Source organism: Poecilia reticulata, chromosome 7 (genome assembly GCF_904066995.2).
Source record: "Poecilia reticulata chromosome 7, P_reticulata-male-v2, whole genome shotgun sequence".
NCBI classification, from domain to species: domain Eukaryota; kingdom Metazoa; phylum Chordata; class Actinopteri; order Cyprinodontiformes; family Poeciliidae; genus Poecilia; species Poecilia reticulata.
This window is the reverse complement of record NC_088836.1, coordinates 26,298,213-26,320,651: the sequence shown is the minus strand read 5'-3', so window position 1 is coordinate 26,320,651 and position 22,439 is coordinate 26,298,213. Positions and strand designations below refer to the sequence as shown.

At 35.9% G+C, this 22,439-nt stretch overlaps 2 protein-coding genes across 4 annotated transcripts in view; both read right to left on the bottom strand.

Annotated features, from left to right (window-relative positions):
• Positions 1-3,453, bottom strand: part of prickle3 (prickle homolog 3) — a 29,902-nt gene extending 26,449 nt beyond the window's left edge. For both annotated transcript variants that reach the window (XM_008414368.3, XM_008414369.3), the window contains exon 1: positions 3,194-3,453. In XM_008414368.3, coding sequence (XP_008412590.2) covers positions 3,194-3,235 — 42 coding nt within the window. In that variant the 5' untranslated portion in view covers positions 3,236-3,453. The remainder of the gene's footprint in view (positions 1-3,193) is intronic.
• A 2,569-nt stretch (positions 3,454-6,022) lies between these two features.
• plp2b (proteolipid protein 2b) lies at positions 6,023-21,765 on the bottom strand. Of its 2 annotated transcripts, none has more exons than XM_008414366.3 (5): positions 21,425-21,765; positions 12,122-12,277; positions 11,924-12,022; positions 9,149-9,242; positions 6,023-8,643 (listed from the first exon to the last, which is right to left on the bottom strand). In XM_008414366.3, exons 1-5 carry the CDS (start codon positions 21,521-21,523, stop codon positions 8,630-8,632), a joined length of 462 nt encoding a protein of 153 aa, XP_008412588.1. In that variant the 5' UTR covers positions 21,524-21,765; the 3' UTR covers positions 6,023-8,629. The 2 variants fall into 2 exon arrangements, with proteins under 2 accessions (XP_008412588.1, XP_008412589.1); XM_008414367.3 differs by lacking the exon at positions 21,425-21,765 and adding an exon at positions 14,928-15,171.
• Positions 21,766-22,439: the final 674 nt, after the last annotated feature.

Here is a 22,439-nt window from a genome sequence, read left to right as displayed (position 1 = left end):
CTGCATCTCCATTTGCAGAAACAGTTGTTAGAAATCACTGTGTTAGTTAAACAGAAAGAGAGCAAATAGACCCTGACACCAAGCATGTTTCATCTACTTTAAAGGGGGAGTATTATGTAAAATCAACTTTTTTGAGATTTAAATTATGTAATAATCTTATCCCTTCATAAAAAAATACCTGGAGTTTTGCCTTTATTCTTTCATGCATGTTTGAGAAATCCCTTTAATCTCCATGGCAACCATTTAGCTGTGCAAAACGACTGGGTGGACCTACAGCAGCCCTCCTCTACAACTTACCTGACTATTCAGCTCCTTCAGACTAGCCAGCAGCAACTAGCAAACACATGGTGGAGCTGCACATCTGCTGACCTCATTACTTGAGCTACTTCTGGTAAAAACGCTGTGATAACTTCCTGAAGGCGGAGTTTCAGAAACAGCAGGAGTTTTTAAAGGGACAGAGGCCCAATTTCAAGGTGCTAAATTACAAAGTCAAATTTCTTATAAGTCATATTTGATATATATCATTATTATAACAACTTAAGTTAACATAGTTACTTGATTGTGCTATAAAATGTCACTATGTGCCTAGAAAATAGATAATACTGCCCCTTTAATGTTTATACTGCAGTCTAATAAATATAAGATTGCACTGCAGCCTGGTTTATATCTAAAACTGACTTTCAAGAACATAAATATTGTGACTAGGTTAGAAGATGACAAAAATACAAGCTGACGTATTCCTCAATTAATAATTAAAGTGATATTATATATTTTTTTATTGGTTCTGGTCACCATTTAAAATTAGTATTTTGGATATTTCTTTACCTAATTTTTAGGTACCGTATTTTCCGCACTATAAGGCGCACCTAAAAACCTTCAATTTCCTCAAAAGCCGACAGTGCGCATTATAATCCAGTGCGCCTTATATATGGACCAATATTGAGCCACAACAGGTCTAGCAACTACGGTAAGCAGCCACCGACTTCATTTTCCCCTGTAAAAGAAGAAGTGCGCAGTGCATGATGGGATAGTTGTCAGAACGCTGGTTTGTTAATAAAGTTTGATAATACATTTAAAGCCAGGGGGCGGAGGGGCGGGGGAAGAGAGACAGAGACTGCGGCGGCAGTGGTCTGTGTTACCCAGAAAGCAGTTGGGCACATTAACACAACACCAACACCATGAGTGAAACAATGACTGGGGCAGCCTTCTATATAAAGTACTCGGGAACCAGTTCTGTACAAATGTGGATGTGTAATAATAGAGTACGGAACAAATTGGCAACCTAAACAGAACCGTCTATTCTGTGCACCTTATAATGCTATGCACCTATGAAAAAAGTTTTAAAATAGGCCATTCATTGAAAGTGCGCCTTAGAATCCGGTGCGCCTTATAGTGCGGAAAATACGGTATGTTTCATGTCTGCCACATTGTGGCTATTTAAATAAGTAAATTTTGGTTTTGGGACTCAAATAATTGTTAAGGGAAATAACCTCATTATGGTTAATGATGTCCATCCATAAATCCATCCATCATAATCGTTAACTATTATGAATAGACTGTCACAAACAGAATCACAACCACAATAAATAGAAAGAGAGTAGCATAAAATATCTAACAAAAAGCATCAACAATTTCTTTTGACTTTCTTTCAGTCTTTCTTCATGATGTCAGTCCTCACATCTATTTACTAAGTTGCACACAGAAACTGCACTTCGATATATCTTCAAGTTTAGTAATATTCTTTGATTTTCTCATGAAACAGTAGAGAAAATTGCAATAATAATTTCTACAATACAGATGTTGGCTGAGGTTTCTACTTCAAATTATTCAGTTAAGAAAATACTTGATCCCAAAGCGAAATTAAAACGTTAACTCATTGACGTCATTATTTGGAATTTATTGTAAATCCAAAGTCTTAGCATAACAAGAAATGTTTCACAATAACAACGTGACAAACGCCCATCCCTAGTGTTACATGCTTATTGTTAAATAAGTACCAAATGATTTGCTTTGAGCCTGTGTGTGCAGACAGGCACGAGATCAAACTTTATACTTCTTCCTGCTCCCGATTGGATTTGTACATTTTGTAGAATCGTATAAGTGTGTTTTAAGATTCAGTTAACAGTTTTAAATGTTTATTTTCTGTTCTTATTAGCCACACTGATTACAAAATATAATCTGTTGGTGAGAATCATTTGTCAGATTAAAAGTACATTTTAAAAATACCAAAATTTAAGCAGACACTTTTCTTTATAAGAAATGTTTTGGGGTGTTTTAGTAATTGGTCTGATGCAATTTCCTAGTTGTAATGTAGTGTCTAATTCACTGTAACTGGAAAATAATGATAATTAACAGAAAGGTTAGAACACATCCTTAGTGAATTAACTATATCATATAGTCTGAATAAAATAAATATAAATGTATATTAAGGCTCATAAAATCAAACTAACAACAGTAATTCAACTGATGTGTATGAAAATTGAATTATATGTAGTACAAAATGTACACCTAGAAATTATATAATGGTAGTTACTTTAGATTCAGATAGAAACAACACATTAAATATGTAAAAAAAAAGGATTCGTTACACTAGTAGTTCACTTTTGGTGAGTAATTTATGCATTGCATTGTGCATAGCCAAATGTATGTCAAATAAACCGCTGCATTTTTCTTCATTAATCTAACTATTTAAGTTGTTTTTATGGTGAAAACATACCACGGTGTTTACATTACAAACCCTGAGAAAGTACTTGAGTATGTTCGGGTTCAAATTGCTCTACATCCCAACCTGCTTGCAGCTCAGGTACAGATTTATGAGCCACTCCTGACTTCACCTGAGGCGTCACGCATCATGACTCAAGAAACAACGACTTCAAGAAGCACGCCAAATAAAAAACCAAATAAAAAATAACATCTACTGCGTGTTTTTACCTCTAAAGTGGGAAAACAAGACGGGAATATCTCCACTATTCAGTCCAACGACAAAACAATAGCCAGGTGAAGGTGGGACGAAGTTCCGCTTGGATTGTTTTCTCTTCTGGACATTTTTTTTTTTTTTTTTGTTTTTGCACAGGTTAAATTCACGTTGATTGATGTGGATATGAAACAAAACAGACACTGGAGGGTTGAGAGTTGACTTCTTGATAAATAAAGTGCTGTACAGACAGTTTAAATTAAAAACAGAAGAACTTACCGAGCGGTTGGACCGTCGCTTCTTCGAGCCGCGCAGGAACATGATGTCGGCTGGACGTTAAAAGACACTTTCCAGGTGGGAAAAAAAAAAACAGACGGAAAAGAAAAATAAACGATAAAGTCTAAAAGTGTGGAAACAGTCGGAGTCTACCGTGAACTACATGCTGCTTCCCTGTGGAATCCCCCAGACTCTTCATCCCAGTCTTCACTGAACACTTTTGGCTTCGGATCAGATGTGAAAAGTTAGCTTAACTGAAAAAAAACCACACCGCTTCCGGTAGGACTTCAAAATAAAACGCACATTTGCACACTGCTTTTGGATGGAGACAAAATAAAAGGAAAATTATGTGGTAAAGAGGTGCTTATCAACAAAATACATAATCGAAAATGCATTTATTTCATTAACATGAACCTCGTATATCAAATATATTTTATACTAATATTTAAAACAGGAATGCCTTCCTGTTGTAAAGCATGTCCATGCTCTGGTAGATTTGCTCTCCATAGTTTGCCACGTCTTTTTTTTTTTACAGGAATTTCTGCATCAGAGTAACTTGAGGTAATCAGCCTGCAGTTGTGATTAAGTTTTAATGAATTCCAAGTTACTTTAATAGCAGCTTTCATCTCATTTGCATTGTTAATTTTGAATCCTTTCCTCTACCTCCACAGATTCTCAACCGCATTTGGGCCAATGTGCTACTCAAACAAACACAGTATAATATTGTTATTTAACCAGTTGTTCGTACTTTAGATGGTATATTGAGGTGACTGGACTTGGTGCAAACTGTAGAGAGAGTCTTCATGACTCTTGTTAACAAAGGGAAGCATGAAGTGCTTTAAATTTTCCTGGACTTCCTGTTGACCCCAGTTGACCAAATCTACTTTCCTTTTGTGCCTTTTCTCTTTTCCCATGAACTCTGGGAACTTGACTGCCTAATAAGATGTACAAATTTTATTTAGGCTGAAAAAAGGACATTTATGCCACCGTTTTTTCCTCCTCTCAACTTTCTGGTTACATATTTTTAAAGTATTTTGTGCCTTACACTCCTATGATATAATGCACCATATTCTGGACCATTATGCCGGTCATACTGTGGTCAAAAATGCACTACTGCATTAAAAGTGCTCATTTAAATTGGTCTTATGTAATACTGAATACAAAATTTTGGGTTTTATATTAGCTTCAATTCATAATCATAAAAATTACCAGAAATAACAACAACAAAAAATCCCACTTTGTGTAATAAATATGTATAAAATGTGTCCACCTTTTGAATTGAATTACAAAAACGTACCATGTGTTTATTGACATTGAAATTTAAATTAATTGAACACACTTTTAAAGAATAGTCACAAAAATACATACCATTTAATTATATAATCATTATTTTATTTTTTATGTCTAAATAAAAGGCTTACTTTTCATAAAAGCATATTCTGTTTTATGAATTTTTCTATTTGGTTTTGATTTACTGTATGCTTAAAACGGTTTACAAATTAGGGGATAATAATAAATCCTGTAGCTACATCCATTAATTTATAACCTCCATCTTGTTCTCTGGGAATAGATGTTTCCACACCAGTTCCTCTGATGTCATAGTGACTCCATCACTGTAAATATATCCTTTGAATTAAATTTTGAAATAAGATAAAAATCATTCCACAAAGAAATCTGAAAATAAATAAACAAATAAATAAATACAAGTCAGTTTGGGGGATATCATCATCATGCTTTTAAAAAGCCTCGGAAGCAGTTTGGTGAATGCTGGCATGATCCCAAAGAGGGGATTATCATTCCACTTCAGGGCTTTAAAAATAACATGGATGCAATTGAAAGGTACTAAATAAAAGGGAGGGATTTTAATAATAATAAAAAAACAAAACAATGTAATCTCAGAATAAAGCATGGGAATGCACTCTCTCTGTAAAAAATGAAAATCAGATGAGATTAGAGATCCCACGTGAATACTGTCTGCATGAACCGAGATCCTCACTGTGGATTATCTCACTATGCGAGATAATTTGTTTTTATCCATTAACCAACAACAGGGGTTACAAAACTACTCAGTTGATTCTGGGAGATTTTCAGAGGTGGGCAGAGTACCCAAAAAATTGACTCAAGTAAGAGTAACACTACTTCAGCATTTTTTTACTTAAGCAAAAATAAAAAGTAGCCATCCAAGAAATTACTCAAGTAAAAATGACTATTATTTCTCAAGTAAAAGTAAAAAAGTATTTAGTAAAAAAAAAGTTTACTCAGTTACCGAGTAACTGATCAAATGATCAATCATTTAATATTTAAAATCACATCATCAGACAGAGCAAAATATAAGGTTAAGTGGAAGTTTTGGTTTCTAAGGACAAATATTCATATAAGTAGCAAAAAAGTAACAAAATCAGGCAAAAGACATTTTTTTTCCAAATCAGTTTCTTCGAATAAAAAAAATGCATAAAACTTTTAACCAAAACTGTGTCTGGTGAATTCATCATTAAAACATGTTTGTTTTTCATTGAGTGGGTAGAAAATCAAGAAGTGTTACTCAAGGAAGAGTATAAATACTTAATAAAATTACTCAAGAAAAAGTAAAAAGCACACCGTAGCAAAAATACTCCTAAAAGTACATAAAAAAAAGTTACTCAAATAGATGTAACTGAGTAAATGTAGCCATTTTTCACTAACTCTGGTGATTTTGCGTCTTTAAATGTCACACATTTGATAATCAGTAACTGACTGGCTCCATCTAGCGGCAATAAGAAGAACAACAACTTAAAACCCACATCCAACAATCAAATGGAAGAAACTCAGGACAAAAGATAGAAATGCTAATACTCTTTGTTGTAATGACGGTTTATTTCTCAAAGCAAACAATAATCTGAATTTAAAGAGACAGACTGCACATTGTTAGAAAAAAAAAACATTAGAATGACAAGATTTTCCTCCAACACACTGGTCTCCAACAACAAATTTATAACCTTCTGTCTCTTTTTAGTAAAACAGGGACACTACAAAAAAAAAATCTCAACAGAAAGATGGCTTTCAATCTTTAGAAAATGTGTTACAGATGTATGAAAAAAATCACAACCTGAGGAAGAATAAAAAGATGAGTGAACGTGAGGGAGGACGACGTAAACTGCGTGGTATCGATTATCTGAGGATGAGTCAATATCGAATATATAAAAATCAGAAATATGTTCTCAAAACCAAAACAAAAGAACAGTATTGACAAATAACCACAGAACCCATTAATTGTTTAGGACTCAGAAATCAAACAAGTGAAAAAGGATGGAAGTATAACTACATGAAACTGAAAATAGATTAGCTTTTTTCAAAGATTTAGTTAAAAGGTTATGAGTTGTCAATGTCCTCCTTGCGGTCGATAACTTCCAGATTACTCACTTTGATAAAACAGAGATTGGAAGATGAATAATTGTAGGAATAATGTTTTAAATTATGATCTGAGTAATGTAGCATCAGATATGGAGGTTGCTGTAAAAACTGGGATTCAAACTTGGTTTTTATTGCTTCCGTTTGCTTCATACAAATAAAAATGTTGGAAAATTCCCAGCGTTACCAGTCCTGTAAGGTTAACTGGAAGGTTAAGATGTATGAATTAAGGCAACAGCGCCCTCTGGAGTGACAATATCGCAGTAGCATCCTTCCCTTTGAATCCGTTTGGCCTTTTTATGGTTAATTATCTGGGAATTGATGTTTTTTTGGTGTCTGATGTTTTCTGAGACATGAAGTCCTAAAATGCTGTTCTTCTGCTAGTGCCAATGCCAAATAATACTTCTACAAATCATGTGTTGCCGATAGCCAATTAAACCTGTAAGTAATAAATCAATTAATCGCATGAGTTTGATCATTTCCATTTGCATGATCGGTTTTTTTGTGTCTCTCTTTCTACCAAAAGTGGATGAAAAAAGTCTCCAGCGTGGTTTACTGGTCTTAATAGCCCCTTATTTCAAGGATAATTTTCTTTACTTCAGTACCAAAAAAGGTTGCGGCAAAAAAGTTGAAACAAAATGCTTTACAAAAGCAGAAGATATTATAAGCTAAACAGTATCAGTGCTAAACCTAAGACCGATTTTTCCCGAGATAAAACGCAACTGAATCCAGCACCACTGTTGTACCGTTGGCCGCCAATAGCTCTATGCGCCTTCTCACTCTCCTAATGTCCGAATAAATGACATTTAAAAGGGCCATTTTCTTTTAAATAGGTTGTTACATCTCTGATTTATTAACACCACAGCGATATTGAAAGTAGCTCTTCTTTTTAGTCGCAGTAACAACTTCCACACCAGAGTTAGCTAGTAGCACTTAGCATGGTGCATTTACGTGACTGTTTCTCCAACCGGCCACATTAGCTTCAAGCAAATACATAAAATATGAGCATCTTCGCAGCAAAAACACAAAATCTTACCAGGTGTGTTTGGTCTAATTAATTTTTCTAGAAAGAAATATGAGCTTGTTTTAAGCCAATAGCTTAATACTGATGAAGAAGAACTAGTTCCTTTTCTGATTATTTCACTTACTAAGACATTTTTCCGATGTTGTAAGTGAAATGACCTGCCAAAGGAAGTAGTGCTTTTTCATCAGTATTAATTAATTACTAAACAAGCTACCATTTCTTGATGAAAATCTATTGTAAGTTAGTTTTGTCTTATTTCAAGTGTACTAGGATGTTTTACTAGAAACTAGACCAAAATATTTGGTAAGATTTTCTGTTTTTGTTGTGTTTAATGAGAAGAAACTTTTTTTATTTACAGAAAACAAAAGAAAACATTTTTTGCAGGTAGCCAACCTGTTGAGCCGTTAGCTTAGCTCAAAGTTTTATCTAAGTGAAAATACCAGGAGAGTCAATTGATGTTGGTGACATATTTATTGCTCATGACCTCTTAACAAAACCCCTCATAAAAAAAACAGAGACTGTGCATTATAATAATTAACTGACTGAAAACACTTTAACAAAAAAAAAATATTGACAGCAATGACGAGACGAATATTATTCGGTTTTTAAATAACTCCTAATGTGTCAGTTACTTCTGAAGTCCAAATAACACGATTAATATTTCCTACAGCAGTCCATTACAGTAGAGAAAAGTATTAGAAAAGCTATTTGACACCAAATAGTCTTTTGGTACCTTATTAATGTCAGGTTTCGCTGTTTAGTTGATGGTCTGTCTTGGTCGGAACAAAAACTTTTTTTTTTTCCCGCTGCAGCACACATGCAGACACAGATGTACAGTACAGTGCCTCTCACTTTGGTTCTGTGGTATTCCTCTCAGGCACGGCTCTAAAATACTTCTCATTTGTTCACACCATACAGCTGCAATGATTAAAACTGTGACCTGGTCATTTTACTGTCCATCTCCCCTCACTGAGCCGCTCTTCTCTGTTTTGTGTTCCTGCAGCGTCGATGGCAGATGCATGGACTGTTTAAGCTGCGCTACCTGGAAATTAATGTAGAAAAGTGCATCAGGAAAGTAAGCATGCTTTATATACCAACAGGAAAAATATATATATACTGCAAGAGGTTCACTGCAAAAACACAAAATATTACCAAATATGTTTGGTCAAGTTTCTAGACCAAACATAGTGTTATACTTGAAATAAGACAAAACTAACTTACAAGTAACTTTTCAGCAAGATATAGAAGCTTGTTTTAAGTAAATGATTGCTTAAAATGTGGGAAAAGCTATCGGTTCCATTGGTAGAAGTTTTTTTTCACTCATTGGAAAAATGTCTTCTTATAAATCATAAAATCTGACAATGGAACTGGAACTTTTTATCAATATTTAAGGATTACTGACTTAAAACAAGCTACTATATCGTTCTGAAAAGTTACTTTGGTGTGATTTCTGGACAAAAATGCTTGGTAAGAGTTTGTGTTTTTGCAGTGTTTGTGTCACAGGGGAGATTTTGGATGCATCGGTGAATAAACACTTGTGTTCCTACCAGAACCTCCAGTTTGCGACCTGGCACTCTTGATTTGCAGGTAGATGGTGTACGTGTCATATGCAAACAGGAGGCCCGCGAGCAAGCCAAACACCTGAGAAATACAGAAAAACAAGAACTTTATTAACATTAAAACAAAAGCCATTGTCAGGGTTTCGGGTCGTTTTGGATTCCAGTTGATTTCTTTATCTGTATTTGCTTTAAATATTCTTTTAAAAAGATCAACCTTGTTTCCTTTGAGCTTTAGTTCAGTCCGCTCAGGCATTTTAGTTTGATTACGTGTCGATTAAGATTAATGGCAAACTGTTTGAGTTTTTATTTTAAATTATTTAAATCCCTTTCTCCTGTTACTTCTCTGTTCATGTCAGACTGCAAAATAAGCACCATCAGACATTTTCAAAGAACAAACTTCCCATTGGGTTCATAGAAAGAGCCACCACGTGTTCAAATGGCCTAACACGAGCAAAACAGCTCAATTATTTCGGTTTTTATTTACCAGGTGTTATTTCGGTTGAGACATTATGGCTTAATTAACATAAACAAACATTGTTGTTGTTTTTTTTACATTTTCTTATATTTTCAGAAGAAAGATTCCAGCAATGATGGTTCTTTTTTCTATTTCATGCCCAAAAGAAGCAAAAAAGAAAAGATGCTTTCCACACTTGCATTAATTTATTTTAATTCCCATGTTGTACACATGCTAAGCTGTAACTTAGTTGTTCTGTTGCAACCTGATCGGATGCAGATGGTTGTAACCTCGTGTTGCAACCCGGCCAGAGATCCACAGCACAGAGGAAGGATGTGGTTAAGAAAAGGGAAGCTCGCTTTATTTTGAAATCCAACAACAATAATATCTGAATTTAGTCGGAAATTAGCAGTACTGCTGCAACGCTCAAAAAACATTTGAAACATTTTATTCCCTGTTGCTCCTGTAAAATCTTGCCCGTTAGGTTTAAAGTATCTTTTGTGATTATTATTTTTTGCCTGGGGTTCGCAGTGAGAAGGAACAAGTCGATACAAGGTTTTGAATTCAGACTTTTTTCTACTTCTGTGCTTTTCCACACTTTTCCCACTATACAAAGGGTGTCAAAAATGCGGCTTGGGGGCCATTAGCGACCCTTTGAATAATTTTGTGTGGCCCCCTGACCACAAATTTTGTATTTTTAAATCATTTTTGAAGAGGGAGGTTTTCATTTACTAATTTAAATATCTTCTTAAATGGAAACAGGTGTGAAAAGCATTTTCTTTCATTAGCCATGTTTTTTTGCTCTCTTTTTAATATCAATGTATGCACAGTCACAAACGCTCAGTGACTATTTACTGAAAAACAGACTCATATACTAAACTTGTCTAAATATGGCAGGTTTTCAAACAAAGAACCAACAAAAACATTCAACCCATCCAATGCCTTTATGTTACAGAAAATATCTGAGGCCTTTTTGGGAACTACAATAATTTATTCTTTTCCATTTTGTTTCAGAAAATCAATGAATACTTAGTTCATTGTTTGGCAGCTAGAATACAGAGAAAGTAATTCACAATAAAATTATTTGGGGATTTTTATTTCAGGGAGAAGAAAAAGTCCCATCTTCGGCATGTGGTGCAAAATGTTTTGACTATATGTCATGGTCTGCACTCTACTCTTCAAGGTGTGCAAACAAAGGTTATGGCAGTTAAACTAACAAAATAACAAAAACTCAAATTGAGAAAATATTTTCATCAACTGAAATAAATAAAACCAGTAATTAATAATGAAAACTGTAACTAAATGGAACTATATTGTGTGTTTATAAAACCAACTAAAACATGCTGGCATTATATTCTTCACTTTCTTGTTAATGAATCTATTTATTAACCTTTCAAACTGATATGAAATTAATTAGACTTTTTCCCCAGGCAAGCAATTTACGTCAGCCCTTGGCAAATTACAATTCTCCATTTTCTTCCTGGCGACACTTATGCTAGTCCGCAAAACGGCGACAACAAAAGTTGGGAGGAAACAACAGAGTTAATCTACAATAATTGGTTACATGTTTTGAAATGTAACCAATTATGTAACACTGTTGAGCGTTCACTACATCAGTGGTTCCCAACCCTGGCCCTCAAGGCACACTGGCCTGCATGTTTTAGGTATTTCCTTGCTTCAGCCCAGCTGATTTCAATCGATGACTGATTAAAAGGTGTTTCCTGAACTGCAATGTGTTGAATCAGGCACATTAAATCAGGGAAACCTTTAAAACATCTACATGTTTTAGAGTGTGCCTTAAGGACCAGGGTTGGGAAACACTGCATTACATTATCACAATACTTTGACCTTTTTTAATTCTATACCTAAAAATTTACCAAAATATGAAAAAACTAAAACTAACTATTAGAAACTAGCAAACAGACGCTAAAAACTAAATAAAACTAAATGAATTAGACCAACAAAAAGTTACAACAAAACTATAACGACAACCTCAAAACCATTATGACCCTGGTGCCAACATTCAGTTTATCACACTGATAAAACCTTTCAAATAAAACCTGATAAAGCCTTTAGAAAATAACTACAGTTATCTTGAACAGGAAGGAAATGTGGGATGTTATCAGATTCTAAGAATTAGTGAATTGTGACAAATAGCTGCACCGTGCCATGGTAAACAGAACATGTTTTTTTCTGCACATCTCCCTAGAAACAAGTCGCATGGTAAACGGTCGTCAGAAACAAACAGTGAAACCCAGAATCAGGAGTTTCTGGGTTTCTGGGAGCAGACGAGAGACAAGCGAACTGACCCCGCCTGCGATGAGCGCTCCGTCCCCGGCTCCTCTGATGACGCAGATGAGCGACGTGATGAGGTAAACTAGAGTGCCAGTAAATGCACGGATAAAGTCCTGCAGGAAAAAAAAAGAGAGAAATAAATCAGAACATAATGCATTGAGCAACACGCTGGAGAATTTCTTTTAAAACGCTTTTGCTCACGAAGAACTTACACTCCAGACCCAGCTGACGGCTGTAAACTGCTGGTCCAGGTTCATCATGAAGACGCAGAAGAACACGATAGCAAAGCACATCTCGCAGATGGCAACAGCAGTGTAGCCGCCATACCAGGACGAAGCATAGCAGATGAGGATTATCAGACTGAGAACCTGGGAAAACAAGAAAGCACACAAAAACAAAAAAAAACTCTTCAGTGAGACAGTGACTTAAAGTTTAACCTTCTCCGAGCGTCTGCAGCAAGCAGACAGATTTACAGTAAGGGGTCGTTCCCTCAGCAATTTTCCGTTATGTGGAAAAAAAACCATCTGCATGCATTCTTCTCAGATCAGCAAAATGCTGCCAGTGCACACAAATCATAAACTCAAAGCCTGCAGCCCATTATAGGTCTGTTTTCTATAATGTGGCTCAAAATGTGAGGGCAAACGCAATCACACATCCAAACAAATTCCTTCAAGAATCTGTGGCATAAAAACTGAAAGACGACCTGTAATCGCTGCGAGATGAAACATTTTGTACAAATACATGTATCAACCTTTAAAAAGAAAGAAACATATGTGTATATCTGACCGCACTGAAAAAAAACCCACAATATCTTATCAGGTATTTTTGCTTCAGTTTCTACTGAAAATGTTAGTACACTTCAAATAAAAGAAAGCTAACTTACAAGAAACTTTTCAACAAGATGTGAGCTCATTTTAAATCAATAATTCCTTAATTTCCTTAATGTTGATGAAAAAGTACTCGTCCCACTGGCAGATTAAACTTCACTTGGAGATAATCTGCCAGTTGAACTAGTACTTTTTCCATCAGTATTGAGAAAATAAGAAATTATTATCTTAAAACCAGCTTATATAGCTTATTGACAGGTTATCTATAAGTTAGTTTTGTTTTAGTTCTACTGTACTAAGAAAATGTACCTAAAATACTTGGTTGTTTTTGTGTTTTTGCACTGTGAACTTGAAAATGTCATGTCATAGTTGCATATTAAAAGTCAGTTTCTTCTCCTTTCAGAAGGTGTTGAGTTCGGACAGCTGTTGTGAAAATATTGAAACAAATTTAAATGCATTTTGTTAGAAGTGAAGGTATTTTTTACTATTTTTGCCGCTCTGCTCATTTCGCTGAAAGAAGAAAAATGAAGCAAATATTGAGACAAAAAGATCTTAGATGTCTGCTATCTGGATTTCTCATTAACATCCAGTACCTTTTAAAGTTCACAACAAATGAAATGCTTTCTTCTTCTGAAAAAATAAAAATAAATAAAACCGCACTGTTTTAATGTTATTTGCATTTTTTTTTAAATTAACAACAAAACACCTGTCTTTTCCTTCATACCAATGTGCTGGAGCTCCGCTTGGGTCACTAGGTAACAGGCGGAACTTTGCTGGGGTTGCTAGGTAACGGAGCGTCGCTGGGGTTACTAGGTGAGGGCCAGTGTCCTTTACATTGCAGAGGTCTATTTTACAAATACTAAAAGAATTAGTTTATACATAATTCCAAAAAGTCTGAACCGGAAGTGATATGCGCCACCTTAATAGGAGAATGTATAACGGACACATGGCTTGGAGACCAACGAAAAGAAAACATGAGGACACTCTTGACCAATGTGCGAGAGAAAGATCCATGAACAAAATGGCTGCTGCCGGGATCGACTCATATGAGACGGAGGAGGAAAATGAGGACAAACTGCCTCCGATCTCATTTTGTGATACTGTTCACTACTTGGTGAACATGAAGAGTGTTTACATCATGGAGGAGCTTCGCCTGAAATCTGTGGACGCATACAATCAATGTTTAAAAGGATTTGTAAAGGACATACGACCTCTTTAATAACAAGGTTCTGGTTCTGGCAGAGTAAGTACACATAGGCTACATGTCCGTCTTAGCTAGCGGATAAGAATTAGCTAAGCTAATTTTGCTAGTTCAACAGTAAGTACTACAGTAAACATCCCTTTAGAAGTTATATCTATTTTAGTATTACACAGAGGTGGGTAGAGTACTCAAAAATTGTAATCGAGTAATAGTTGTAATACTTATTTTGTTCAAAAGTTAGGAACGAAGCAAGAGCTGTAGCTTGTGGGCTGTTTATTGTTGTCATAGCAACTGGCTGTTAAGGTGGCTGTCAGTTACAAAGTTCATGGAGGTGTGAACTTTGTAACTGACCAAGTTCACACCTTTGTCAATTACAAAGTTCTGTAACTGACAAAGTTACATAACTTATTTAGTCTTTTGACAAAATACTTAGTCCTCAGTATTTTGGCAATACTGAGTTCTCAGTATTGCCAAAAGATGAGTGGATTTTTTTGTTTGTTTTTTTTTAAATGCTTGGATTGTTTTTAGAAGCAGACCCAAATGTAAGTATAAAACATGCCAAATGTAAACTTGTTCTATTGAAGGATCAGTAAGTAGAGTTTAATACCATCTAGAGGTAAAATTGCAAACTACAACAATAAAATGTCTCCAGCCCTCGAGTTAGGACTAAAAGCTTGTCTTACACATTACACGATTTTATTCTAAGGCATAGACAGCTTGGCCAACAGTGTCAAATCACTGCAGTCTACATGATACAGGCATGACCTAACTGAGCAGACACTAGGCTCACATCTGTCACTACTACCTCACATGCCGCCCACAGGCAGCCAGCCAGCAGCTCAGAGGCATCAGAAGTTCATGCGTTTCAGGGACTGGCACAGGCTGCCTCTGTAGGGCAGCGAAGAGGCCGAGGCCAAACCATATCGCACAAAAGGAGCTCTATCCGGGACAGAGCCGGCTGAAGAGGCCGTCATACAGAAAAACACCCACCATACCACACAGAGGACTCCCCGAGAACAAAACCAGCCTCTGAGTTGTTGACACCTTCATGTTGAGCTGCACAGGCTGGGGTCTGTCCGCAGCGTTTCAGGATCTCAGCCGGAGTACACTGGCATCAGTGTAATAATGAGCTGCTCGTTTTAAACTGACTACAAGGAAATTATTGCAAACTTTTGGCTAATTATAGTGAGCCGCAACACGAGCCCCAAGAGCTCAGCCCATGCATGGTGCGGATACCAACCAAACAGCAACAGTTGCTATGGAAGCCGCCTTTATTTTGAAGCACTTTTTTTTTTTTCTCCCAAGCACAAAGGAAAGTGGAAATAGTGAGAGTAAAATCATGAGGGAAGTTTTATATCATCACTCTTTGAGCAAATTCTGACTTATTACCACACGTCTTATTTTCTAAATTCATAGGAATAAAACTAAACAGGCACCTTAAATTGCATGTGTTGTCATATTTTAGAGGCAAAAAGCTTAAAATCTTGAAAGTATAAAAGATAAATGAATGTAAATTGGTCTCGCTATTGATTTTCAAACAGGATAAGTCATTGTTGAGCCACAAATCTCAAAGAATTTTACTCTCTACCTTGTTTTCTTAATTATCAAGTTTTTAAATGGCAATGTGTTGAATTGATGGTGTAGCAGCAAATATTTTAGAATATATATGCAGGAAATATGAATGGGCTCCATGGAAACCACCACAGAGTGGGTGGAGGGACATTTCTGCAACAGTCTCTCTGCTGGAAACACTTTTTGCTCCAGGATTTTTAACTCGACTGTAAGCAAAATCCCAAAGCCAAGGGAATAAAACAAGAGTTTATGCCAAGGAAACGACTGATAGCTGAACAGGAAGTCAACAGCCAGACCGTTGAAGGGACTGCAGCCGCTGTGACATTTAGCAGGAAAAAGATTTTTGGATTTATAGATAGTTAGATGGAGAAGTAATTATTTTTTAAATATATTTGAGCTTAAGAAATGAGAGTGTGGCTGAAACGATTAATCAGATTAATCGTGGTTAATCGATTACTCAAATAATCGTCAACTAATTTAGTAATTGATTAATCGTTAGCTGGAGTACACGGACTCAAAATTAGGACATTTGCTGAAAGGACAACATACTCCCGAAAAGCGACATATTCCTAGATTAATCAAAAAATGAATCAATAGAGTAACCCTACACTGCAATTGTATTATCCTTTGTTTCAGATGATCAAACATTCAACTTTATTGCATTTTAGGCAAGGAAATGTTCATTATTCTATTTATTTGTATTCTTTATATTTTGTATAAGAAACACTGAAGTAGTTAAAATGTGCAGAAAGTGCCAATTTAAGCAATTTAAATATTTTTTTAAGTGTTTTTTTTCAGCATTGCATATTTTTATCATTTTCACTTATGTATTGAACAGTTAAAAATGACAAAATAAATAAATACATAAATGTTTTTCTCTAAATTTCTTTTTCCAATTAACCATCAGAATAATCAATAGAATAATCGATTACTAAAATAATTAATCGCAGTCTTAAAGGAGAGTATTTTAGCATCGTCTCAGTTTCATTAGTATCATAAAACATAAACTTGGTGAGAGCTGTTTGGAAAAATATAAATACAGACACATACCCATCACAGTAACAATGCTGGTCAGAATAGGAGCACAAATTACATCTATGCCGACAAATCTTTTAGAATTTATATTTCAAGTTTTGTGAACAATTGCATGTAGATCAGGTTCACCATAGATAATTTCTTTTAAGTCTCTCCGTAGGGTGCTGGTTTGTTGAGTCTCCAAACTGCTCAGATAGCCATATAATCCCTCATTTTATAACCTCAAATTTGAACTGGGCACTTTTCTGTCACCACTTTTCTCTTGGATGGGCATTGTTTTAGTTACTGATGAAGTTTGGCGTTTCAAAACACAATATCTGAGTTTTTTTCAGGCTTCAATTTAGCTTTTGGAAAAAAAATACGTCTGTTGTGAGCTACAAGTCTAAACAGACCTGGAAAAGATGGGCTTTAGAAATGTACATACCCTTTAATCCTGATCTTTTCAACGTTAAGGTTCAGATGGGTCATTCCAGCTCATCTTTGCGGAGACATGATGAAGAAAATGTGCACTCCCTTACAGTTGGTGTGTGACTTGCACATTAACTTGCAATTCAAACATGTTCCAACACAATCATCATGACTAACAGGCGGAGAAGTCACTCCATGTGAAATAAACGATTAGATCTTCACATTTCCCAATTTTACACCAGTATTTCCAGCAACTGATACCAAGAGGCTCATTTCCGTCCAAACTGAAACTCCCCATAGTTAGCAGTAAAATATACTCCTTCCTGTTTTTGTCCTGGGGAGTTCTGGGAGCTGTGAATGTTTTCTAAGCTATTTCAGAAATCCTGCCTGATGGAGGATTTCTCTGCCTGAAGTCATCCTTGAATGGAGCGGCAGCCGAGATCCGGGTTAAACGCTTCATGGATTCCTTGTTCCGAGGCCTAATCGTCACACCAGTCTGGAGTTTCCATTACTACCTCATGAAAAAAAACAAAAAAAAAAGAAATGGAGGGGAAACTTTTACAGTGGGTGGAGTTCAGAGAGGCCGTCTTTAAAATTAGCTTGTTCCGTTTGGGACAGCAGACCCTTTTTCCAGGGAGGCACAGACTGAGGGTTTTTCTTGCTTTCAAAAAACGCAGTTTTACATTTACTTAGCTTTAGGTGCTAGCTAACAACAGTAGAAGTTATTTTCTACTGTAAATAACTTCCGTTTACTAAAATGATTTTCTAGTAAACCAATATTACAATGGCCTAAGGCATAAGCAAAGTTTACAGCTGCTGAATATCCTCCTAATTCACACCGGACATTTTGTCCATCACACATGCTAATTTGATCTAAACTTAATTTGAAAGCCTTTTAATTTCAAATTGTGTCTCAGATGAAAAAAAACAACACAAGGAAATCTTAACATTTTGTAAATAAATTAGCAGATATTAGTCTTTTTCAATGATTGTTTGTGAACACAACATTAAAGGTGACCCATTATGCTTCCTTGAACTGGTTAGGACAGATCTAACGACAATACAAAGCACAAAATGAATCTGAGAAAATGAGATTTTAGTCAACAAGAATATAGCAAGTTGTTTCTGGATGGTAAGTCAACAACAAAACACTTTTCTTTTCCAGCAGCCATCACACAGCGGTAAAACCAGCTGAAAAATGAGCTGAAACTCAGCTTAGGTTGCTAGGTAACGGGCTGGGCTTCACTGCAGTTGCTAGGTAACGGGCTGGGCTTCACTACGGTTGCTAGGTGAGGGGCAGAATCTGCTGATTTGTGACGTTACATTCAGAACGTTTTTGAAATGGCTCATTTACCAGACATTAAAACACATTAATTTATTGATAAAAAAAAAAAAAAAAAACTACTGGGTGTATTTTTTTTAGAAGCATTGATTTTTAGAAGCCTCTCACTCTTAAAATAAGCAATAGAAAATATACATCACATAACATGACGTTGCTGAACAGGCTTTAACATCTGGCCATAGCTTAACTACTTTATTACTTTTCACATTTACACATGTTTTTTCTTCAACTTAGACACAGCTCTTAGGGCTAACTACACAAAACTGTGTCAACAATTGAATAAAAAATGCACTGTTTACCTAAAGAACAAGGAAACTAGAAGAACTATCACTTCTGATCAGGTTTATGTTTTGTTAATACACTGATATTATTCTCTGAGCACAATAAAACTTTATCGGAAACTGTAAAAACTAAACAGTGAAGACCTCCTCCAATTCGCGATTCAGAAGTCACGGACTTACCTGGACACAAATTGCTCTATGGAACGTGATTTTGAATTATTCATGGATTTTTTTTTAATATTCTAGAGAAAATGCAGCTTAGAAAGTGGAAATACCCTTTAGTGACTGTGGCTGATACAGTATTGACTGGCTTTAATAAAGCAGCTAATCAAGGAGTGACATAGCTGCTTCTTCAGATGGTTTTCACTGAGTGAATTAATGCATGTTACAGTATATTTGGTGTCTGAACTATAAAAAAGGCTGTTTTTATAAGCACTTTGTCAGGAGGGAGTCTCGAGTACTCATTCCAGTCCAGTTTTTAATCACCCATGATTCCTAACTCCCACGAACTCAACAGCATCAAAAGAGTGAGACTCTGAAGACGTTTGCAGTTACGACACAGAAATATACTGTAAAAAATAGAAACGCAAATTTTAGATAAGAATCCACTGAACCAGCAAGTGTGTTTAAATATATAAAGAAGTTACGGTAATCTCAACAACAGTAAATACAGAACCTACGCAAATAATGGAGGTCAAAGGGACTCACACCACTATGAAATGCAAACAAACGCATTCATGCAAAGAAAAAAAAAAAACGGTGGTTAAGTACAGAAATAAAACAACATTCCCTGACAGGAAGTGGCTGCTTTTTGCCATGACTACAGATTTCTTTTCAGGTGTTGCTTGAGTTGCTCCATTCTCACTGTTGTGGTTACGAATCTGCTAGTTAACCAAAGCAAGATGTGCAAAGATATAATTTGTTTAAAGGTACGTGATGTGCATTGCCTATTTATACTGTTCATATTTAAAGAAAAGAAGAAAAATATGGGATGACATCAGGTATATTAAGATTTTATAAAGTTACAGCAGCATTTTTTATCTTGTTTATCCCAGTTTAGCATTAGTTTAATGAGTAGCTTCTTCGCACAGCCAGTCAGCTGGATCAAAGGAGGAGGATAAACTTTTTCCTTTTCTAAATTTGGTCACACTTTCACACTATTTCTGTATAAACATGTCACTCTCATTAACATCAAGCTGTTTTAAAACTACAGCTGGCTAGCAACGAGATGCCCAACAAATAACAAGCTAATCTGTTTCTCCACGAAGAGCAGAACAGAAAAAAATTATATTCTGCACAATAAGTGCAATAAAAACACTGCTGAACCTGTTTGCTTGAATGAAGTAATAGACAACTGCTGCTGTTGGAACAATTATGATTTAGTTTTAATCAATAAAAACAATTACATCATCGTTTTATCCCATGAGACCAGTATAAGCCAATCCCGCAGCATGATTGTGCCACCACCAGGACGACTTTCTCTTATGTGTAAGAGAAAGTCGACTTTCTCTTACACATAAACTGCAAAAACAAAATTTAACAAAGTATTTTGTCTAGTTTCAAGTGCAAATATCTTAGTAAACTTGAAATAAGACCAAACATATGTAGGAGCTTATTTTCAGTAAATAATTTTTTAATCGTGGATTATTAATGGAAAAACTACGTTCCTTTAAATCAAACCTCCAGTTTAGAGTCACTTTTGAACAATAATAAATGGAAAAATGACCAATATTTGATGTATATTGAAGATGTTTGACAAAAAGTGATGTTTGTTACTGATTTCTCAATTGATGACTGTATGTGATGTTTAGCTGAAATGTGCTATACAAGTAAACTTTCTTAATTAATTAAAACTACTACAGTAGTTCTATTGGAAGATTATTTCACTTATAACTTGGGAAAAATGCCTTCTTATAAGTGAAATAATCAGCTACGGCTGTTTTTTCAATATTTAGGAATTACTCAAAACAAGCTCCAATATCCTGCTGAAAAGTTATTTGTAAGTTAGTTTTATCTTATTTTTAGTGAACTAAGATATTTGCTGTAGAAATTAAACCAAAGATACTTGATGTAAGTTCAAAGGGGTCTGAATACCTTTGCAGAACACATAATTAAATGCTAAAAAACAAAATTTTACCAATTATTCTTGGCCTAGTGTTTGGTGAAAATATCTTAGTAAACTTGAAATAAGTCAAAACTAACTTGAAGTAACTTCTCAGCAAAATATAGGAGCTTGTTTTAGATCAATAAAGCTTTAATATTGATTAAAAAAGCACTAGTTCCTGATTATTTTGCTTATACCATGTGAAATAATCGTTTCCACCAATATTAAGGAATTATTGACTCAAATCGAGCTCCTACCATTCTGCTAAGATATTTGCAGCAGAAACTAAACCAAAACTACTTTATCAGATCTTGTGTTTTTGCAGTGTACCCTTCCAACGTTATGCTATTATTTGACCCTTTGAAGAATCTAAATTAATGACCCACCACAACATTTAATTTCCTTTTGTGATTAATAAAGTATTTGTGAATTGAATTTAATTTTCCTCAGCATTTAGCTCTTTAGTGTCAAATGTGCCTTTGACAGGTGGAAACCCTTTATTTCCGTCCCTCAACCTTCAACTCCCCCACAAACCACATGCATTTCTCAACCCTTCTGCCCTCACTCACATCGATCATCGATCACTCAGATCTGCTTCTCCTTCAGCCTGAAAATCAGTACCAACATTAACTCTTAATAACCCATTAAATATTAATTGGTTGCAGCAGCCACACGTGATTTGTAAAAACGTACCACAGCCAGCTTTATGAGCTTAAGAGTCACTTTGTTTCCACTGTAAACTCACAATTTCTGCAGCGAGGATGGTGCCTTTCTGGGTCCGCACGTAACTTTTCAGCTTCTCCACGACGCCCGCAGAGGAATTCTCGGTTGTATCAGCAGCCATCCTGGGAGAGAAAATAGCGGGGAGGCCTTGAAGTAGCTTCCCTCTAGTAAAAGAGCGAGTTTGGATGAGCAAAAGTTTTCCTTAGATGAGATATTTCAGGAAAGAGGCAGTTCCCCCAGTGTGGTTGAGTGCAGCTTTCGTTTAAGCAGGTGGAGAGAAGAAAGCAGTCTGACGAAAAAGTCTTGAGAAACAAACTGCTGAGAGTCTGTTAGATCAGGGCGGGGCCAGCGGACTGTATGCAGGGGCGTTGGCGTTTCCCCTGAGTATGGAGCGCCGCTCATGGCAACATGCTACCACATTGTGTTGGAGCCAGATTGTGCAGTCTGGTGACAGAAGTGCATCATCATGCAGCTTCAGCCCGGTGAGGGGCTTTCGCGCTCGCCTCGTAGTCACGCATCTAGCTGGTTTTATATTATTTTATTATAAATTTTAGTATTATTTTTCCGGTTAAACGGTGCACCAAACCACATCAAATACTTTGTCTACTTAGTCAGCCAGAGTTACTGCGCGCGGCTGCGCAGAAAGCTCTGAGAAACTCGTCCCTCAAACTTGAGCAACCACAACAGTTTCTGTGATTGTTATTAAAAACTCAACAGACACGAAATGGAAGAGATACCAAAGCCACATTAGCATTGTTGAGCATCTCTGGGCAGTGCAGCGGATTTAACTCATGCAGGGCCGGTCCAAGGCTGTATGGGGCCTTGAGCAGAATTTGACTTAAATTGAATTTGACAGCACCTTTAACAACTTCTGGGTTCGATTGAGTAAAATCTGGGAGAGAGGGAGTAGTTTAATTGGCCAACCTAAAAACAATCAGTTATAATTGCAGTTTACTAATTTATATTTGTAAACAAACAGAGCTCAAACTCAAAAGATTAAACTCACTGAATCAGATTGCTGCTATGGTAACAAACCA